We start from the raw sequence: 18434 nt of genomic DNA on the forward strand, positions 1-18434 counted from the left end.
ATTTTCAGGAAGGAACAGGGAAATTTAATTAAAACAAAAGGGAGCTCTTAAATGAGATAGAAGGCTGAATTTCCCAAGACAGATGTACATAGGCACTGGAGGGTTTGAGAGCAATAAAATTTTTATAAGACCTAACACCAGAGCCTTCTCTGTGAAGTAGGCTCAGAGCTTATCTTCCAGGAAACCCTTTATCATGTGAACCACTTCCATAATCTCTCTTTACAGTCACCTCATTTCTACAGTGAAAACCTTTCTGGGCTCCTTTCTTCAGATAGAACTTCTGATGTGTGTGTGTGATATGCTCCTACAAATGGGCTAGCTATTTTTTTTTAAATTAAGACTTTATTTTCTAGAGAAGTTTATGATTCACAGCAAAACTGAGGGAAGGAAGCAATGTGTGCCCCTGCTCCCATTCAACATCCCCCACTGGAGCTGTGCATCTGATTTGATACACAATTGATGAAACGCCTCTGACACCCAAATAATCACAAAAGTCCAGACTTTACATTACTGGTTCCATCTCAGTGTTGTATGTTCTGTGGGTTTGAACAAATGTATAATGACATGTATCCATCATTATAGTATCACATAGTATTTTTTTTTTTTTTCATTTTTGGCTGCCCCATGGCGTATGGAATTCCCAGGCCAGGAATCAGATCCAAGCTCCAGTTGTGACCTATGCCACAGCTGTGGCAACACAGGATCCTTAACCCACTGTGCCGGGCCAGGGATTGAACCTATGCCCCAGGGCTCCAGAGACGCTGAAGATCCCCTTGCACCATGTGGGAACTCCTCATACAGTATTTTTCACTGCTTTACAAATCCTCTTTTACTTTGTCTATTCATCCCCTTCCATGCTCGTTATTTTTATCTTCCAGGAAAACCTGAAAAAACATTCTTGAGGAGCAGTTACTGATTACTGGTGGAATGCATTATGTTGCTTCTGGTCCCATATTAACTCTGGGTTTTGTCAGTACTAATTCCTTGAGCATAGATCTTTCTTTGTTATTTTCAAATTATTCTTATTCTCTTTAGATTTTTGTCAGGTCTTTTAATTCCCTTCACATTTTTTTTTCTTTTTTTGGCTGCACCTGTGGCATATGGAAGTTCCCAGCCAGGGGTCAGACCTGAGCCTCAGATGCAGCCTACAACACTGGATCCTTAACTCACTGTATGGGCTGGAGATTGAACCAGTGATCCAGCACTGCCAAAGAGACAAGCAGGATCATTAACCCACTGTGCCACAAAGGCAACTCCTAATTCAACTCACCTTTAATTTCCTTATCCTTCTCTATATATCTCAAGTTGTCTTCTCTTAACAAAACAGCCACACCACAATCATACTGATGTATTGTTTATAATCACATTGAGCTACAAGTAAATTGACTCTGATAATTATTCACATTAACATTCTTTCATTCATTCATCCAACATGCCTTAGATATGTTAGTCTAAGTTCTCATTTCTGCCCCCAGAGACTTCATAGAATATTTAGAGAAACTTTCATGGCCATTGCCTAGGCATGAACTGAAGTGAAACTAAAGCAGTTAAGAGCATCCTGGATTTAAATACTGGCTCCCTCCCTCACTTATTGGATATTTCACCTTGCATAATGTTCTTAACTTCTCCATTTTCATCCGGAAATGATATGTCTTAGAACTGTATTAGAAATGTATAATAGCATAATTCATGTGGTGCTTTAACACATACTAACTGCTATATAACCTAATTATTATTTCATAAATTTTGACTTAATAAACTCAAGTTTTCTCACCACTTTCTACTCTTCATGCCAGGTACATAATGAGGGTAATCTGCTCCATGCCCCATATCCCGAGGGTCCTTTGTGCCTCATTTAGTAGTCGTTAAAACTTAAAACTTACGATGATTAATGCATGGAATAGATTAGGTATTATGGAATTTTAAGCATGTGGCATCTGGATTGAATAGGTTTTCTTTTTTCTTTCTTTCTTCCTCTTCCTCTTCTTTTTTAATTAGACAAGCTTTCTTCCCTTTATGTCTCACAACCTGTTATATTGCGAAACCTTGATCTGCTAGTTGTTTTGTAAAGCCAGCCCTTCTGGTGTCATTCTAGGGAAAGAACACAGTAGCACTGCCTAATGAGTAAAGTCATCATAATTTTCTATTACCTTTAACTGTCTGACTAAAATGCTCAAGAAGCAGCAATCTACAAAAAACAATTGAAAGCAATCAAGTTGTTGAATTGAAAATCATTTCTACTTCAAATAAATTAAACTTCTTTCCCCATTCTAAAATTGTTAAGGAATCAGAATGCATTTTCTTTCTTTCTCAATATATTCTAATACTTAATGTATTTGCATTGCAACTTTCATTTTCTCAAAGGCAGGTCAAGTGAACCCAACAATCAAATTGTATGTTGTAAACCTATATGGACCAACTCATACTTTGGAACTCATGCCACCTGATAGCTTTAAATCAAGGTATGTAATTTCAATTTCACTTTTACCAGGAAATCTTTTAACTCCAATTATAATTTTGTTGCAATTTAGAAAGATGTGATCAGCTCAACAAATTCACTTGAAAATAAAGCTGAGGTTGCCTCAGTTAGTGCAGGAATGAACTCATTCTGTGTCTCTTGTTCCCAGGAAGCATTTAAAGTTTTAACGTGATTAGCCGAATCACAAAATGACTAAATACACTTGTACCAAGGATTAGATCTTTTGCAGAAGTGACAGAGAGATGGGGGCAAAGGATGATTTTCCATTGAATTGTTTTTTTTTTTTTCCTGAAAATAGACACTCTGTTTATAAATGGCCCTCTTTAAAAGAGTACAATCTTCCTAAAATATGTGTTATTTTCCAGCTCTTTCCCAGTAACTTGCCAGTGATTCCTTAGCTTTTTTTCCTCCAGGCAGGGAAATTTAATGAGATTTTAAAAGTATATATATCGTACATAAGAATCCTTCTTATTTGAGTGGGGAGAAAAGAAACACATTTTATGCGTCAGAAGCATAATGTTAATATTAGCAAAATATCCAGTATTTGAACAGCTAATCAAATAGTGTGTGGATTTTGAAATCCAGAGTGGTCTCAAACTTCAAAGGGGATTCTTGCAAATCGTGTAACCCTTTGAAAATTTACAGCAGTCCTGGACATGGAATAAGCAGCTGATTTAGAAAACAGTTTCACATTGTATTGAATGATATGAGGCTAAGCTTATAGTTTGCTTTGATGACATCAAAAATAATTATGGTGTGGCTGATTCAAGTAGATATTCTACTCAAATGGTGTTCTGTTGACATACTTAAGAAAATTTCATCATATTTGGGATTTTTCACAGTGCAGGCTTTAGTATCTGGAGGTATGTCCTACTTGAACAGCTATTGAATTTTTTTGAAATGCTTACACTGGAAAGGCTCCCTTTAACAATCTAATATAAATGATTCCTATATTGATGGAAAAGATGGAGCTCATAGAAAAAATATACTTGAGGTAGAATCTTAAGATTAGTTGATTGCAGAGGTAGAAAATAAGTAAAGCCTTTTTCAAGTTGTAGAGCATTTCATCTAGGTTGTAATGTCAGACCTTTAAAAGGCCATCACAACTGATGTTCTAGAATACAGTAAGGTTGACCAAATTAATAGAAACTTCTACTTCTAAGCTCGTTCTACCAGCCATGAAAGATTTAGACACAAATTAAGCAGTTATGTAAATTATTAACATTTTATGTGATCTTTAAGCTTATCTTTGTCTCTGATTTGTTTAGACTCTGAATTAATAAGAAAGTGCACTAGGCCAGAGGGTTTGGGTACATCCCTACCACCGTTTTATTTTGTGATCTTGGATGAGACACTTTACCTCTCTCTGGATCCGAATATCCTAATCTTGCAATAATTTCAAATTTCCATCAGATTTTTTTTTTAATCTTTGAAATTGAAGTCAATTTCTTGATATCTAGGTTTCTTTGTAATAAGAAGTAGTGATTCCTGACCTCGATGTTGTAAACTAAGAGTTTTTCTAATGAATTCACTAGATATAGCTGTTTCATCAAATACAAAAATTCCTAAAGACAGAATCAGTTGTCATTTATTAGAGTATTATTTAAATATATCTCTTTAATATTTGAGGTACAATATGATAAAATTAGTCACCTGTGGCCAAAAGGTATCACATATCCTTAGATATAGAAATTCTAATACGCAGAATTGTATACTAGATCCCTGTAAGAATGAGGATAAATCCTGTGAAGAAAAAAATCTTAAATGTAATGCAGGTATATTGGATTAGCAACCAACTTGGTCTGCATTTGGGGAGAGTCATGTAATACCTTATCAACACAATGCATGTAACACATTTCTTTTTTCTGCCTCACGGCTATGTACGTGCCAATTGTGCCATGTGTAATGCACCATAGTGTCTGATTTACTCTTTTTGTTGGAAAACTCAAGATAAAAATTTACTTCAAAATGGTGTTTTCCAACATTCCCTATCCTTCAATTTTCATGTTTCCTTACTCATTTGTTCCTTTGTGAAAGCTTTAGTCCAACTACATGTCATCTGCATTTAGCCACTCTGAGCACAGGTGTTACTTTGATGGACCTAGAAAACATGCAAACATGAACGAAAGAAAGATATCTGTGGTGCAACTCAAAGAAAACTTCATTTATATGACTCCTTATTAGACAGAAATCAAACTCAGACTTTTCCTTGATTTTGTTTTAGGATTATCAATGTCCATAACATTTCATAGTACATAGTAATTTAGCCATATGGAAATTTGCTAGAAAATTAGCATGCTCTCCCTAGTTGGATCAACACTTGAGATTTTAAAAAGCATATTATTTTTCACAATTTATAGATCAGTGTCCTGGAAATTAAAGAGTTGACACATTGAAAAAGGGTAATTGAAATGCGGTCAATTAAGGGACTTTTAACAAAGATATTGGCAGGATTAAAGGAAACACAAGATTAAAGGGATGGAAAAGGACACATAGCCTGCAATAGCAGAAAGGTTTTACTGTCCCAAGACTGAAGGAGCAAGGGACAGGCTCACTTATGGAATCTAAAGAAACCGTAGATGAAGAACAGGATGGGCCAGCAGGACTTGTCCAAGGTAGCAAAACAATTCAGTCATTACCAAGCCATGCCCTAATAGGGAGTGGGTCCTAGGAATCAATACATTGAACCCTCTCTCTTTTAAAGCTTTGAATTTTCCAGCCATCTCTCTTGAGTAAGGCAGCCTCATCGTAAAGTCCAGTCTCTGCAAACTGTGGGGCTTGGGGCGGAGAGAAGGGGCAAATTTGACAATAGATCTGGCAAGTGGAGACGATTCAATGCAAATGATTTAAGAATAATATCTGCCTTAGGAAATTTATCATTGTTACCACTTTAGGGATGCATTGGAGGGTGGACAAGAACACACACAAACTTCTCTGAAGCCATGTGAAAAGTGTTCTGTCTCTGTTTCTGTCCCTAAATCTTTCAATATCTTGGTGTGTATGTGTGTGTGTGTGCATTTAAATCTTTCTGTCTCTCTCTACACACACACACACACACACACACACACACACACACACAAGCATACATACATATCTATGATGTACCTAAGTAATACTTAGGCTTTTCCTGAAAATCTGCCGGTACTTCCACACTGTAGATTATGTAACTAATCATGTTTAACTGTCTACGTCAGTGTGTTTTGGACATGGAGTTTACCCTTGGTAACACCAGGGTATCCTGCAGAATTTACTTTCCTTTATATTTCTAATTTTATTTACCATAATATTCTTAAAGCATTCTAAGCTAGCACAAATTATTTTTATTTTTGAAAATAAAAGTACAAATATAAAAATTAGTTTGTGACATCAGTTTTAATAGCAGCATTCTCATAGTCATTACTAGCATTTATTCCCATAGGAATATGATACTGGCCTATGTGCCTTTATTGGAAAATTTAGATATGAACTAAAAAATTATAATAGTTAAATAAAATAATATTTCTAGGGGAACTATTTCTATAATAATGAATCACACAGATGTTTCTAAATGCTGCTATATGATTGTCACATTGTTTTGGAGAAGTGGTTTTCTCCTGTGTTCCTTCACCTCCAGGCTGAAGAATAAAGATGGTGGTTTGTCTTCAGGTTCTCCTCACTCTGAGTTTATCATTGTTTTACTTACCTGAAATTTTTCTTTAGTCATCTACCCTCTGTAACCCATTGTTCTCAGCCTATCTCATTGACGTGACATTGTCATATTGCCTGTCACTCTGGGCTTGACACTGCCATGCTTTTCCTTCCAGTTTAATTGAAGCATGTCTAGCTACATCTTTTACTCTGTCAATGAATGTCTGAGCCCTCCAATAAAATCTAACTAGTAATTTTACCTGTATTGATGGAAGTGACCCTTCTTGCAAGTAATGAATAGTTAATAGAAGTCTCTGAAGGACACTGGCTATAAGTTGGTCATGAGAATCATCACAATACACTTTGGGGCAAAGATTTTGGGTTAGCTGAAGAGAGTGAGCTTTGAGTAACCAAATGAGTACAAACATCATTATGAACAAAATTTAGTGACTGGAAAGGAAGCCAGTGAAAACAGGTGTGACCACTAACATGCCTATCTACTGGTGATGCTGGGGCCTCCATTCCACACACCCTTGTGAACAATTAGATCTCTTGTGCCAGACCACCCAGCTAATAGAAAGTCTTTCTTGACTTGAATACAATCCCTCTAACCTGCTTGTCTCTGTCTCTGTGGCTCAAGAGGACCAGATCCTTGAGGACTTCCTGGGTAATCCAGAGCCATGGAGACTAGGAACAAGCAGGAAAGCCAGTTATAAGGAAGGGACACTTTCGCTGGCCATTGGTCGTGGGACACCAGATCTAATGTGTTCATGAGATGGAGTTCCAGGACAGCCACATCTACAGCAGGCAGGCCAAGGAGTGTGGCATTTCCAGGTAAGGGCACTTCCTTACTTCCTCATTCAGAGGAACCCTGAATACTTATGAGTAAGCTGAATAAGTTGATATGAATCATAAGCGGATGTGCTCTGAGGTTCTTGGAATAAAGAAAGAAGGAATACAGGATGTGATTTAGTTAGTAAATGTATCTTTCCTCCCTTCTTATGTGTCAAGTTCAACTGTATCTTTCATTTTGGATATTTCCAACGCTTTATTATGGAAATTTCAATGACTTGAAATCGCTCTTTTTTTTTTTTTTTGTCTCTTTTTGCCTTTTCTAGGGCCACTCCTGCAGCATATGGAGGTACCCAGGCTAGGGGTCTAATGGGAGCTGTAGCCTCTGGCCTATGCCAGAGCCACAGCAATGCTAGATCTGAGCTGCATCTGCGACTTACACCACAGTTCACGGCAACGCTGGATCCTTAACCCACTGAGCAAGGCCAGGGATCAAATGCACAACCTCAGGGTTCCTAGTTGGATTCGTTAACCACTAAGCCATGACGGGAACTCCTGAAATCACTCTTAATGGACTTTACAAGTTCTATTTTGGGGAGTGTCATGAGATATGTCACATGAGACTAAATTTTGCTTGTGAATATAAGATACATTACATACAAACACCATATAATCGTGTTATTTAATCAAAGATAAGTATGAGATATGGCTATAAATAACATTTTAACTTAATTTTGCATCTAAGCTAGTGTTCTCCTTTAAAAACTGTCTATTCACTAAATTTGCACCAGTTTAATTTTAACTGTTTTTTAAATATGAATTTTTTTTTTGAGTCAAGATTTTCTATCACAGGTAGTAAGTATAATGTATGCATGTTTTGGAAAGCCATTGCAAAGAAGTTCTTGCATTTCACTTGAGGGATACTTAGAAAGAAAAACACTCAGATGAATATTTAAATTTTGTTTGTAGTTCCTATTGTTGTTATTTGTTTTTAAAAGCATTCATGCTAGTACTTCTTATTTGACACAAAATATAATATTACTCACTTTAGCTAATTGAGACAAATTTTTGATCAAGTTTGAAATTCTTCCATGTCAGTGTTGTCTAGATTTTTGAATAAATATTACCCAACTTGATTTTGTAGTATTTGGTCAGGTATTTACAATGCACAAATTGTTTTATATTTCAGTTCTGAATGACATTTATGCCAATTAATCACAATTTGGCATTTTCTTTTCCTGATTGATTGTGGTACCCACTCTCATTTTTCTCTATGCTAAAGCTTCTAGATAATTTTTTTAAGTTAGTGCCTATATTTTCCCTTTTTAATAATCACACTTCCAAATATAGTAATGCATGCAAAATAAATCAGTTTGAACAAAACACAGTGAAAGTTAACAAGACATAGTTTTATAAGAATCATAAGGGCCATTGATTTGGACAGAGTTGCATATTTGATTCAAAGTTGACTTGTTAACTCTATTTAAGAATTTCATTTTATGATTTCACTGAGTTTCTAGGCAATTGTTTAGAGGCACTCAGCTGGATGTGAAAGCTGTTGGATTTCTTGAAGAGACTGTTGAAGAAAACATGGCAGGCTTCACTGTATGACAAGTTATGCTTGTCCTACTGACATCTTCATGCTGATGAGCCAATGTGTTTTCTAGAGGAAACAATAACTATTCAATAATGTTAGAAATATAAGATTCATGAGGCTGAATGTCTAACCCAGATGTGTCTAAGGACAGATGATTTGTTTTATAAGGTTTTTCTTTCATAGCGGATTTTTTTCTAAGTAACATAAAAAACTGGATGGATTAATTTAAAGATAATATTCATGGTTAGCACTTTTCAAACCATTTCAAAAGCATCTCCTCTATTCTGAAACTGGAAAAATTTGTTGAAATTTTCTTTTTATCATAAGTGGAATTGATATTGATTATTGCATTTTATTATGTGTGTGTTGGGGGATTTTGTGATATATTTTATAAATTTCAAACATAGAATTTGTGATGAAAGAAATATAAACTGCAGAAGAAAAAACATAAGCTTTCCCAGTCTACAACCAGCCTGAGGATGCCATAGACCCCAAAATTCAGTAGCCTTTCATTTCCTTCAATTTTATTCCTTCTTTGTTTTAAACATTTTTCAAATAAATAAGATAAAAAAGTATGCTAAAAAATATTATGAATCAGATTGATAGCAACCCTTGTCCCACAACTGAAAAGACCAAAACACACTATTCATAGCTCTAGGGCTCAAGTCCCTCAAATAACATGGGAGATACATAAAAATAATTATCAAATCAATAATAAGCTTTGTCTTTTAATTTATTACTGAACATATTTGTGAAAAAAATAAAAATAGTTTAGAATATTTATAATTATTTTAAACCTATCAATAGAAAATGACAATTATTTATAAATGTCTAGCATCTTGATTATTTTTATTTTTCCAAAACTGTTCCTTCTGTGAAATCATTCACTTTCAAAGGTATTCTTAAATTTCCTGTATATTTCTCTGTGTATGTATGTATATGTGCAATTGTTTACATTCATATGCATACACATATATTTGTATTTATATAGGTGACTATTTGAAGAAGCAAATGTGTAAATATACAGAAATAGAGATTGATATGATGTGACATCCTTACAGTGTTTCATTTATTCTGCATATGTAAAATAACAAGTTTGTCTGACTAAGTGTAAATTTTAATTTTGTTTCCAAACCAGAGAATACTACATCACTATGGTTAAATGGGTAAGCAATACCAAGACGGTGGTCAGATGGTTAAATCGACCTCAGAACATCTCCATCCTTACAGTCTGTGAGACCACCACTGGTGCTTGTAGTAGAGTGAGTACCATTTGCTTTCCTTTGTGCTTGAAATGAAGTCTTTTATGCTACCTCTCAAGGGAAAATTGAACAATTTTTGCTACAGAGACTTCAATAGTTAGCTTCCAAAGGAACTAGGAAAAGAGGCTTTCTATTAGGCATATAGACTTTAATTCATAAATCTTCTATACTTTGAGGTAAGAGATACAGATAATAAACAGAAGAGAACAAACTTAGCTTTAAAACAATGAGTTCTTATATAGAATAAAGGGGAAGCCAATCCACGTTAGTTTTATTCTCAAATATAGGCTTTCTCTCTACATTTTGACAGTGATTAACTTGAGAATATAAGATGATTCTTTCCTGTCTTCTTTAAAAACATTCCAGTACCACAACAGTGTGGTACTGGTATCAAAATAGACAGAGAGACCAATGGAACAGAATAGAGAACTCGGAAATAAACCCTGACACCTATGGTCAATTAATCTGTGACAAGGGAGGCAAGAACATAAAATGGGAAAAAGAAAGTCTATTCAGCAAGCATTGCTGGGAAACCTGGACAGCTGCATGCAAAGCAATGAAACTAGAACACACCCTCACACCATGCACAAAAATAAACTCAAAATGGCTGAAAGACTTAAATATATGACAGGACACCATCAAACTCCTAGAAGAAAACATAGGCAAAACACTCTCTGACATCAACCTCATTAATATTTTCTCAGGTCAGTCTCCCAAAGCAATAGAAATTAGAGCAAAAATAAACCCATGCGACCTAATCAAACTGAAAAGCTTTTGCACAGCAAAGGAAAACAAAGAGACAACTCACAGAATGGGAGAAAATAGTTTCAAATGATGCAACTGACAAGGGCTTAATCTCTAGAATATATAAACAACTTATACAACCCAACAGCAAAAAAGCCAATCAACCAATGGAAAAATGTGCAAAAGACCTGAATAGACATTTCTCCAAGGAAGATATACAGATGGCCAGCAAACACAGGAAAAAATGCTCAACATCGCTGATTATAAGAGAAATGCAAATCAAAACTACCTCACACAGTCAGAATGGCCATCATTAATAAATCCAGAAATAAGAAGTGCTGGAGGGGCTGTGGAGAAAAGGGAACCCTCCTGCACTGTTGGTGGGAATGTAAACTGGTACAGCCACTATGGAGAACAGTTTGGAGATACCTTAGAAATCTATACATAGAACTTCCATATGACCCTGCAATCCCACTCTTGGGCATATATCCAGACAAAACTCTACTTAAAAGAGACACATGCACCCACGTGTTCATTGCAGCACTATTCACAATAGCCAGGACATGGAAACAACCCAAATGTCCATGGACAGATGATTGGATTTGGAAGAGGTGGTATATATACACAATGGAATACTACTCAGCCATAAAAAAGAATGACATAATGCCATTTGCAGCAACATGGATGGAACTAGAGAATCTCATCCTGAGTGAAATAAGCCAGAAAGACAAAGACAAATACCGTATGATATCACTTATAACTGGAATCTAATATCCAGCACAAATGAACATCCCCTCAGAAAAGAAAATCATGGACTTAGAGAAAAGACTTGTGTCTACCTGATGGGAGGGGGAGGGAGGGGGAAGGAGGGGAGGGAGGGGGAGCTTGGGCTTATCAGACACAACTTAAAATAGATTTACAAGGAGATCCTGCTGAGTAGCATTGAGAACTTTGTCTAGATACTCATGTTGCAACAGAACAAAGGGCAGGGGAAAAAATGTAATGTATACATGTAAGGATAACTTGATCCCCTTGCTGTACAGTGGGAAAATAAAAAAGAAAAATTCCAAAAATGCAATTGTTTTTCTATAGTTCAGATTAGTCTTCTAAATTAACAGTATCTGTCCTTAAATAAAAATGGTAAAAAAATTGATTCTTGAACAACCATGTTTTGAGAGTAAGTTGTGTTTCAGCTTCCATAATCACATTTTATAAACTCTGCAATAGATTCTATATGTGTAATTTGTAAGGTTTTTAGTGCAGGAAATACTTTATTAATTTTAAATTGTTACATTACATACTTAGTACTTGGTAAAGGATTCTCAGTTATTCAACAGCAGAATTTTCCAAGTTATGCTTCTGGACAAGATGGACAATGTTATCAGCCCAGCATCTTTACATTAATCAACTATACAACTTTACAACAACTGTATTCAGATGTTGGACAATAAAAGAATCAAGATATCAATGGTGAAATAATGCTATGGCTTCCTATTGGAGACACACTTGTGACCACAGTGCAAGGAAATGGGGCCCAAGAAAAGCACAAGGTTATCACTGATCCAAGAAGGCAAAGGCAGAGAGAATAAGAGCTTGAGACTATCATGGTGGCTGAAATTTGCAGGACAAATTCCACAAGATGGGAGCTATATAGAAAAGAAATTGGGCAATATGTAAAAGATACCTAAGTCTTGATCTCAGTGTTGTATATACAGGACATGCCTCAGAGAGAGAAGCAAATAGAAAATCTGCAGGTTGCACAATGCTTGGGGACTTTGGAGTAATGAATAGCAAAAATAGAGATCTCTCATGAAAAACCCTAAGCATTTAACTTAGAGCTCAGGGAGAAAAAAAATGTATTAGGAATAGCGCTATTCTCTTCTCCTCTGAATAAATCATTAAATCAAGCTTTGAAAGAATTGAGTTCATCTGCCTGTAACTAGCTATCTACTAGAACAGTTTACTCTTAAAAAGCATTTAAAATGAATTCTCAAAAATATAGAATTCACAGTATCAATTACACAATTAAAACATACCATACATCTAGAGACATAGAAAATATAACTCACCAGCCTCCCCAAATGTAGTAAATAGAAGCAGACTTTCAGAGGATACACAGATATTGGAATTAAACATACTAGGGAATAAAAGCTATTAGAACAATATTTAACAAATTAAATGGTAAGCATAATTAGTAAACAGATGAGAAGTTTCAGTAGCAAAATAAAAACTATAAAAACAGAGCTATGGAATTTTAGGAACTGAAAAATACAGGATCTAAAGTGAAACATTTCCTGGATGAGCTTAACAACAAATCAGACACCATTGTAGTCAGGGAAATATAAATAATTCAAACAGAAGTCCTGAGGGTAAAAAGTCTGGGGGAAAAAATTAACAAAGCCTTAATTACTGCAGAACACTATGAACTGATACAGAATATGAAATTTGAGATATTGGGGCAGAAAAAGAGTAGGAAATAATGACTTAAATATCTCAAACTTGATGAAAAACCATTAATCCATTTATCCCAAAAGTAAGCAAATCCAAAACAGGGTAAGGACAAAGAAAAAAATACCTTATCGCATAATGCATAAATTATTGCAAAGAAAAGATAAAAAAATTAAAGTAGCCTGAGAGAAAAACATGTTGCAGATAGGAAAATACAACGATAAGAATTACTGCCTGTGTTGATCAAAACAACATAAACCAGTGGAAAGACATTGATAAAGAACTGAAAGGAAAAAATTTCAAACTAAAAATCTATATCCCATAAAAATATCTTTCAAAAATGAAGACAAAGGAAGATATTTTCAGATAAATAGGAGCTAATTTATTGAATATAGATCTGCACAAGTAACAGGAAATGAAGTTATTAAGGCTAAAATAAATGATATCAGATGAAAACTCAGATCAAAATGAAAGAAACAAAGATGCCAAATATATAAGTAAAATAAAATAAAATACTTTCTGATTTTTCAGAAAGATAGTTGATAAGGAAATTAAAGTAGTGTATGGTACAGATAATTATAGAATAATTTCATAATGAACAATTAATTAGGAAGACATGTCAATTCTGAGTTCCTATGTATATAGAAATAAAGCTTCCAAATAGTTAAGCAAAACTAATAAGCAAAAGCTGACAAAACTAAAGAAAAAAATTGAAATATACTTGTACACAAATATTTTCAATGTATTTGATGAAATAAGTAATCAAAACTCAGTAAAGATATAGAAGATATATCAACTTAAATTGATTTTAGGAAAATCTCATTCAACAACTGTATAATAAACAATCTTTTCAAGAGCAATGGGGATAGTCACAAGTCTAAAAGTGCAAAAAGTGAAATGAATCAAAGTAGTATTGCTTGACTAGAAGATAATTAAACTAGAATCAGTAAGAAAAAGATATTTGGGAAAATGACAAATATTTGGAAAATTAAAAAAATACAAACTCTTAAACAACTCATGTTAAAGAAAAAAACCACAAGAGAAATTAAAAATGATTTTAGGAGTTCCAGTTGTGGCTCAGCAGTAACAAACCTGACTAGTATCCATGAGGACAGAGGTTTGATCCTTGCTCCTGCTCAGTGGGTTAAGGATCTGGTGTTGCTATAAGCTGTGGCATAGGTCACAGACATGTTGCTATGGCTATGGTGTAGGCCAGCAGTTGAAGCTGCAATTCAGCCCCTAGCCTCAGAACTTCTGCATGCCATGACTGCAGCCCTAAAATGACACACACAAAAAAGATTTTAAATTCAAACATAATAAAATATAACATGTCAAAATATGTGGATGAAGCAAAATGATGTTTAAAATGAAGTTTGTATCTTGGAATGCTTACATTAGAAAAAAATAAAGGTATTGAATCAATAATAAAGCTCCAAGTTGTGAAGCTAGAAAAAAAAATAGAAATTTATCTCAAAGTAATTAGAAGGAATGGCATATAAAATAATAGCACAAATTAATGAATCATAAAACAATCTATAGAGAAAATCCATGTAAGCAAAACTTATTTTTAAAAGATGAATAAAATTGGAGTTCCCTTTGTGGCTCAGTGGGTTAAGAACCCAACATAGTGTCCATGAGGATGTGGGTTGGATCCTTGGCCTAGCTCAGTGAATTTGGCTTTGCTGTGGCTGTGGCTGTGGCATAGGATGGCAGCTGCAGCTCCAATTTAACCCTTAGCCTGGGAATTTCCATATGCTGCACCTGCAGCCCTAAAAAGCAGAAAACAAAACAAAACCAAAAGAAGCAAAGAATAATGGATTCATAATATCAAAAAACTATAAAAAATTAACAAAATGGCAATAATACTTTCTGACCTGTTAATAATTACATTAAATGTCGATGGATTCAATTCTCTAGTCAAAAGACATAGAACTGCTGAATGGATTAAAAACAACAAAAACAAGATCCAGCAACATGCGGCCTATACACATTGACTGAGAGTGAAAGAATGATAAAAAGTGTTTCCAGCAAATGTTATACAAAAGTAATCAGGTAGTTATATCAGAAAAAGTATACTTTAAGGAAAAAAATGGCAAGAGATCAAAAAGGTAATTGTTTAAAGATAAAGAGGTCAATCCAACAGGAAGAAATAAAAATTGTAAACATTTATGCACCCATATCAGTGCACTTAAATATATAAAGTAAATACTAATAGAACTAAAAAGAGAAATAAACATCAATACACTAATTGTTGGAGAATTCAATACCTTACCCTTGACAATGATTATGTCATCTGGAGAGAGAATCCAGGAAATAGTTGATTTTAACAACACAGCAGACAAAATAGAGCAAATAGACATATTTAGAATACTCCCATATAACAGCACAAAATACACATTCTTCTCAAGCACACATGGAATTTTTTGTAGGATAGATTACATGTTAGGCCATAAACAAGTCTCGGCAAATTGAAGGTTGAAATCATACCAAGTATTTTTTTTCTGACCACCTTGTTATACAACTAGAAGTCAATAAAAGGAGGAAAAATCGAGAATTCATGAAAACATGGAAAGCAAACAACATTCTCTTGAACAACCAATAAATCAAAGAAGAAATAAAAGGAGAGATTTTTTTAAAAGTATCTTGAGACAAACAGTAATGGAAACACAATATACTAAAACTTATGGGAACCATTTATAGAAAATCTAAGAGAAAGGTGTATACCTATTTACGCATACATCAAGAAAATAAAAATATGGCAAAATAAAATCCTAACTTTATACCTCAAGTAACTAGAAAAATAAGAAAAATTAAGACCTTAATTAGCAGATTAGAGCAGAAATAAATGAAATAGAGAGCTAGAAAACAATAGAAGCAATTAATAAAAATAAGAGCTAGTCCTTTGAAAATAGGAGAAAATTAGACAAACCTTTAGCTCAATTGATCAAGAAAAAAAAATGACTATTTTTTTTAATTATAAATGAAAGGGAGTTCCCCTTGAGGCCCAGAGATGACAATCCTGACTGGTATCCGTCAGAATGTGAGTTTGATTCCTGGCCTTGCTCAGTGGGTTAAGGATCTGGCATTGCCATGAGCTGTGGTGTAGGTCACAGATGTGTCTTGGATTATGCGTTGCTCTGGTAGTTGCATAGCTGGCAGTTGCAGGTCTGATTAAACCCCTAGCTTGGGAATTTCCATATGCCGTGGGTGTGGCCCTAAAAAGAAAGAAATGTGTATAATGAAAGGGAAGTCATAACAACTGATATTGTAGAAATACAAAGGCTCTTAGTAGACAACTATGAACAATTATATGCCAACTAAGTGGACAACCCGGAAGAAATGGATACATTTCCTAAAAACATGCAACCCACAAAGATTGTATCATGAAGAAATAGAAAGTCTGAACAGACCAATTACTAGTAAAGAGGTTGAATCAGTAATCAAAATCCTCCCAACCAAGAAAAGCCCAGGACCAAATGTCTTCACTGGTGAAAATTACCAAGTATTTAAAGAAGAATTAACACATCCTTCTCAAACCCTTCCCAAATATCAAAGACTAGTGGACACTATCAAACTCATTTCATGAGGCAACTGTTACTTTGATGTTGAAGCAAGACAAGGATGCTATAAGATAAGTAAACTAAGACAAATATCCCTGATAAATATAAATGTAAAAATTTTCAACAAAATACAAGTAAACTGAATTTGGAAGGGATCATACACCATGATCAAGTGGGATTCATTTCTCAGATGCAAGGATGGTTCAACATATGAAGATCAGTAAAGGTGGTACACCACATTAACAGAATGAAAGATAAAAATCGTCTCAATGGATGCAGAAAAAGCTTTTGACAAAATTCAGTATTTATGAAAAAAACTATCAATAAAGTGACTATAAAGCAAACATAACATAATAAAGTCCATGTATGGCAAACCAATAGCTAACTTTATACTCAGTAATGAAAAGATGAACTCTTTTCCTCCAAGGTCAGGAACAAAACAAGGGTGCCCGTTCTCACCATTCCTATTCAACATAGTACTGGAAGTTCCACACAGAGCAATCAGATAAGAAAACAAAATAATGGCCATCAGACTTGGAAAAGAAGAAGTAAAATTTTTTGTAGATGATGTGATTTTATACATAGAAAATATTGAAGACTCCACAAAAACCTAGTGGATCTAATCAATGAATTCAGTAAAGTCCCAGGATACAAAATCAATATTCACAAATTGGTAATGTTTCTATACACTAACAAATTATCTGAAAAAAAAAAAAGAAATCAATCCCACTTACAATAGCATCCAAAACAATAAGATACATAGGAGTGAATTTATCTTAGGAGGTAAAAGCTATCTACACTGAAAACTATAGGACATTGATGAAAATAAATTGAAGACAGAAAAAAAATTGAATGATATCTCATGTTCATGTATTGGAAAAAATTAATATTGTTAAAATGTTCATATGTAAATTTAATGCAATTTCAATTAAGATTCCAATGGCATTTTTTATGGAAATGGAAAAAAAATAGTATAAAATTTGTAAGGAACCACAAAAGTCCCTGAATAGCAAAAGCAATCATGTGGAAGAAGATCATAATTGGAGTCATGATACTCCCAGATTTCAAACTATGCTGAATTAAAACAGTATGATATGGCATAAAAAATAGACACATAGACCCATGGAACAGTGCAGAGAGCCCAGAAATAAACTGCCACCTCAACATTCAATTGCTACTTAATAAGGGAGCCAAGAATATGGTAAAAGCACAGTCTCTTCAGGAAATGGTGTTGGGAAAACTGGATAACCACATGCAGAAAAGTGATGTCGGACCCCCATCTTACACCATTCATAGAAATTAACTCTGAATGGATTAAAGACTTAAGTAAAAGACCAAAGAAGCAAGTCATTATCTTGAAGAGACATTTGGGAGTTCCCTTTTGGTGAAGCAGGTTAAGGATCTAGCATTGTCACCAGAGTGGCTTGGGTCACTGCTGTGCCAGGAGTGCAGCACCCCCCCACACAAAAAAGTAAGAGTGATATTTGTACCAACATGTTCATTGCAGCATTATTTACAATAACCAAGATGTAGGGGAAAAACCTAAGTATCGATCAATGAATGAATGGATAAATAAAATATGGCATATGCACACACACACAATGTAATACTATTCCACCATAAAGAAGGAAATCTTGCCATTTGTGATAACATAGATGGACTCTGAGAGACAAATACTGTATTATCTCACTTATACATGGAATCTAAAAAAACAAACTTACAGAAACAAAGATTAGATTTGTACTTTTATAGAAGCAGCGGTTTGGTGGGGGAATTGGGTAAAGGTTTTGAAAGGTATAACCTCCAGTTGTAAGGTAATAAGTTCTGATGTAATGTATGACATGATGACTTCAGTTTGATACTGTATTATGTATTTGAAAGTTGCTAAAAGAGTAAATCTTGAAGTTTCACATCACAAGGAAAAA

At 34.5% G+C, this 18434-nt stretch overlaps 1 protein-coding gene across 13 annotated transcripts in view; it reads left to right on the top strand.

Annotated features, from left to right (window-relative positions):
* Window positions 1–18434, top strand: part of DPP10 (dipeptidyl peptidase like 10) — a 1405335-nt gene that overhangs the window by 1305201 nt on the left and 81700 nt on the right. For all 13 annotated transcript variants that reach the window (XM_085001430.1, XM_085001433.1, XM_085001436.1 and 10 more), the window contains 2 exons: window positions 2365–2462; window positions 9634–9757. In XM_085001430.1, the coding sequence (XP_084857556.1) occupies window positions 2365–2462; window positions 9634–9757 (222 nt within the window). The remainder of the gene's footprint in view (window positions 1–2364; window positions 2463–9633; window positions 9758–18434) is intronic.

This window comes from Sus scrofa, chromosome 15, assembly GCF_054392235.1.
Source record: "Sus scrofa isolate SSC_HxYL_T2T_F1_AM1 chromosome 15, Sscrofa_HxYL_maternal_Yorkshire_Landrace_v2.0, whole genome shotgun sequence".
NCBI lineage: Eukaryota > Metazoa > Chordata > Mammalia > Artiodactyla > Suidae > Sus > Sus scrofa.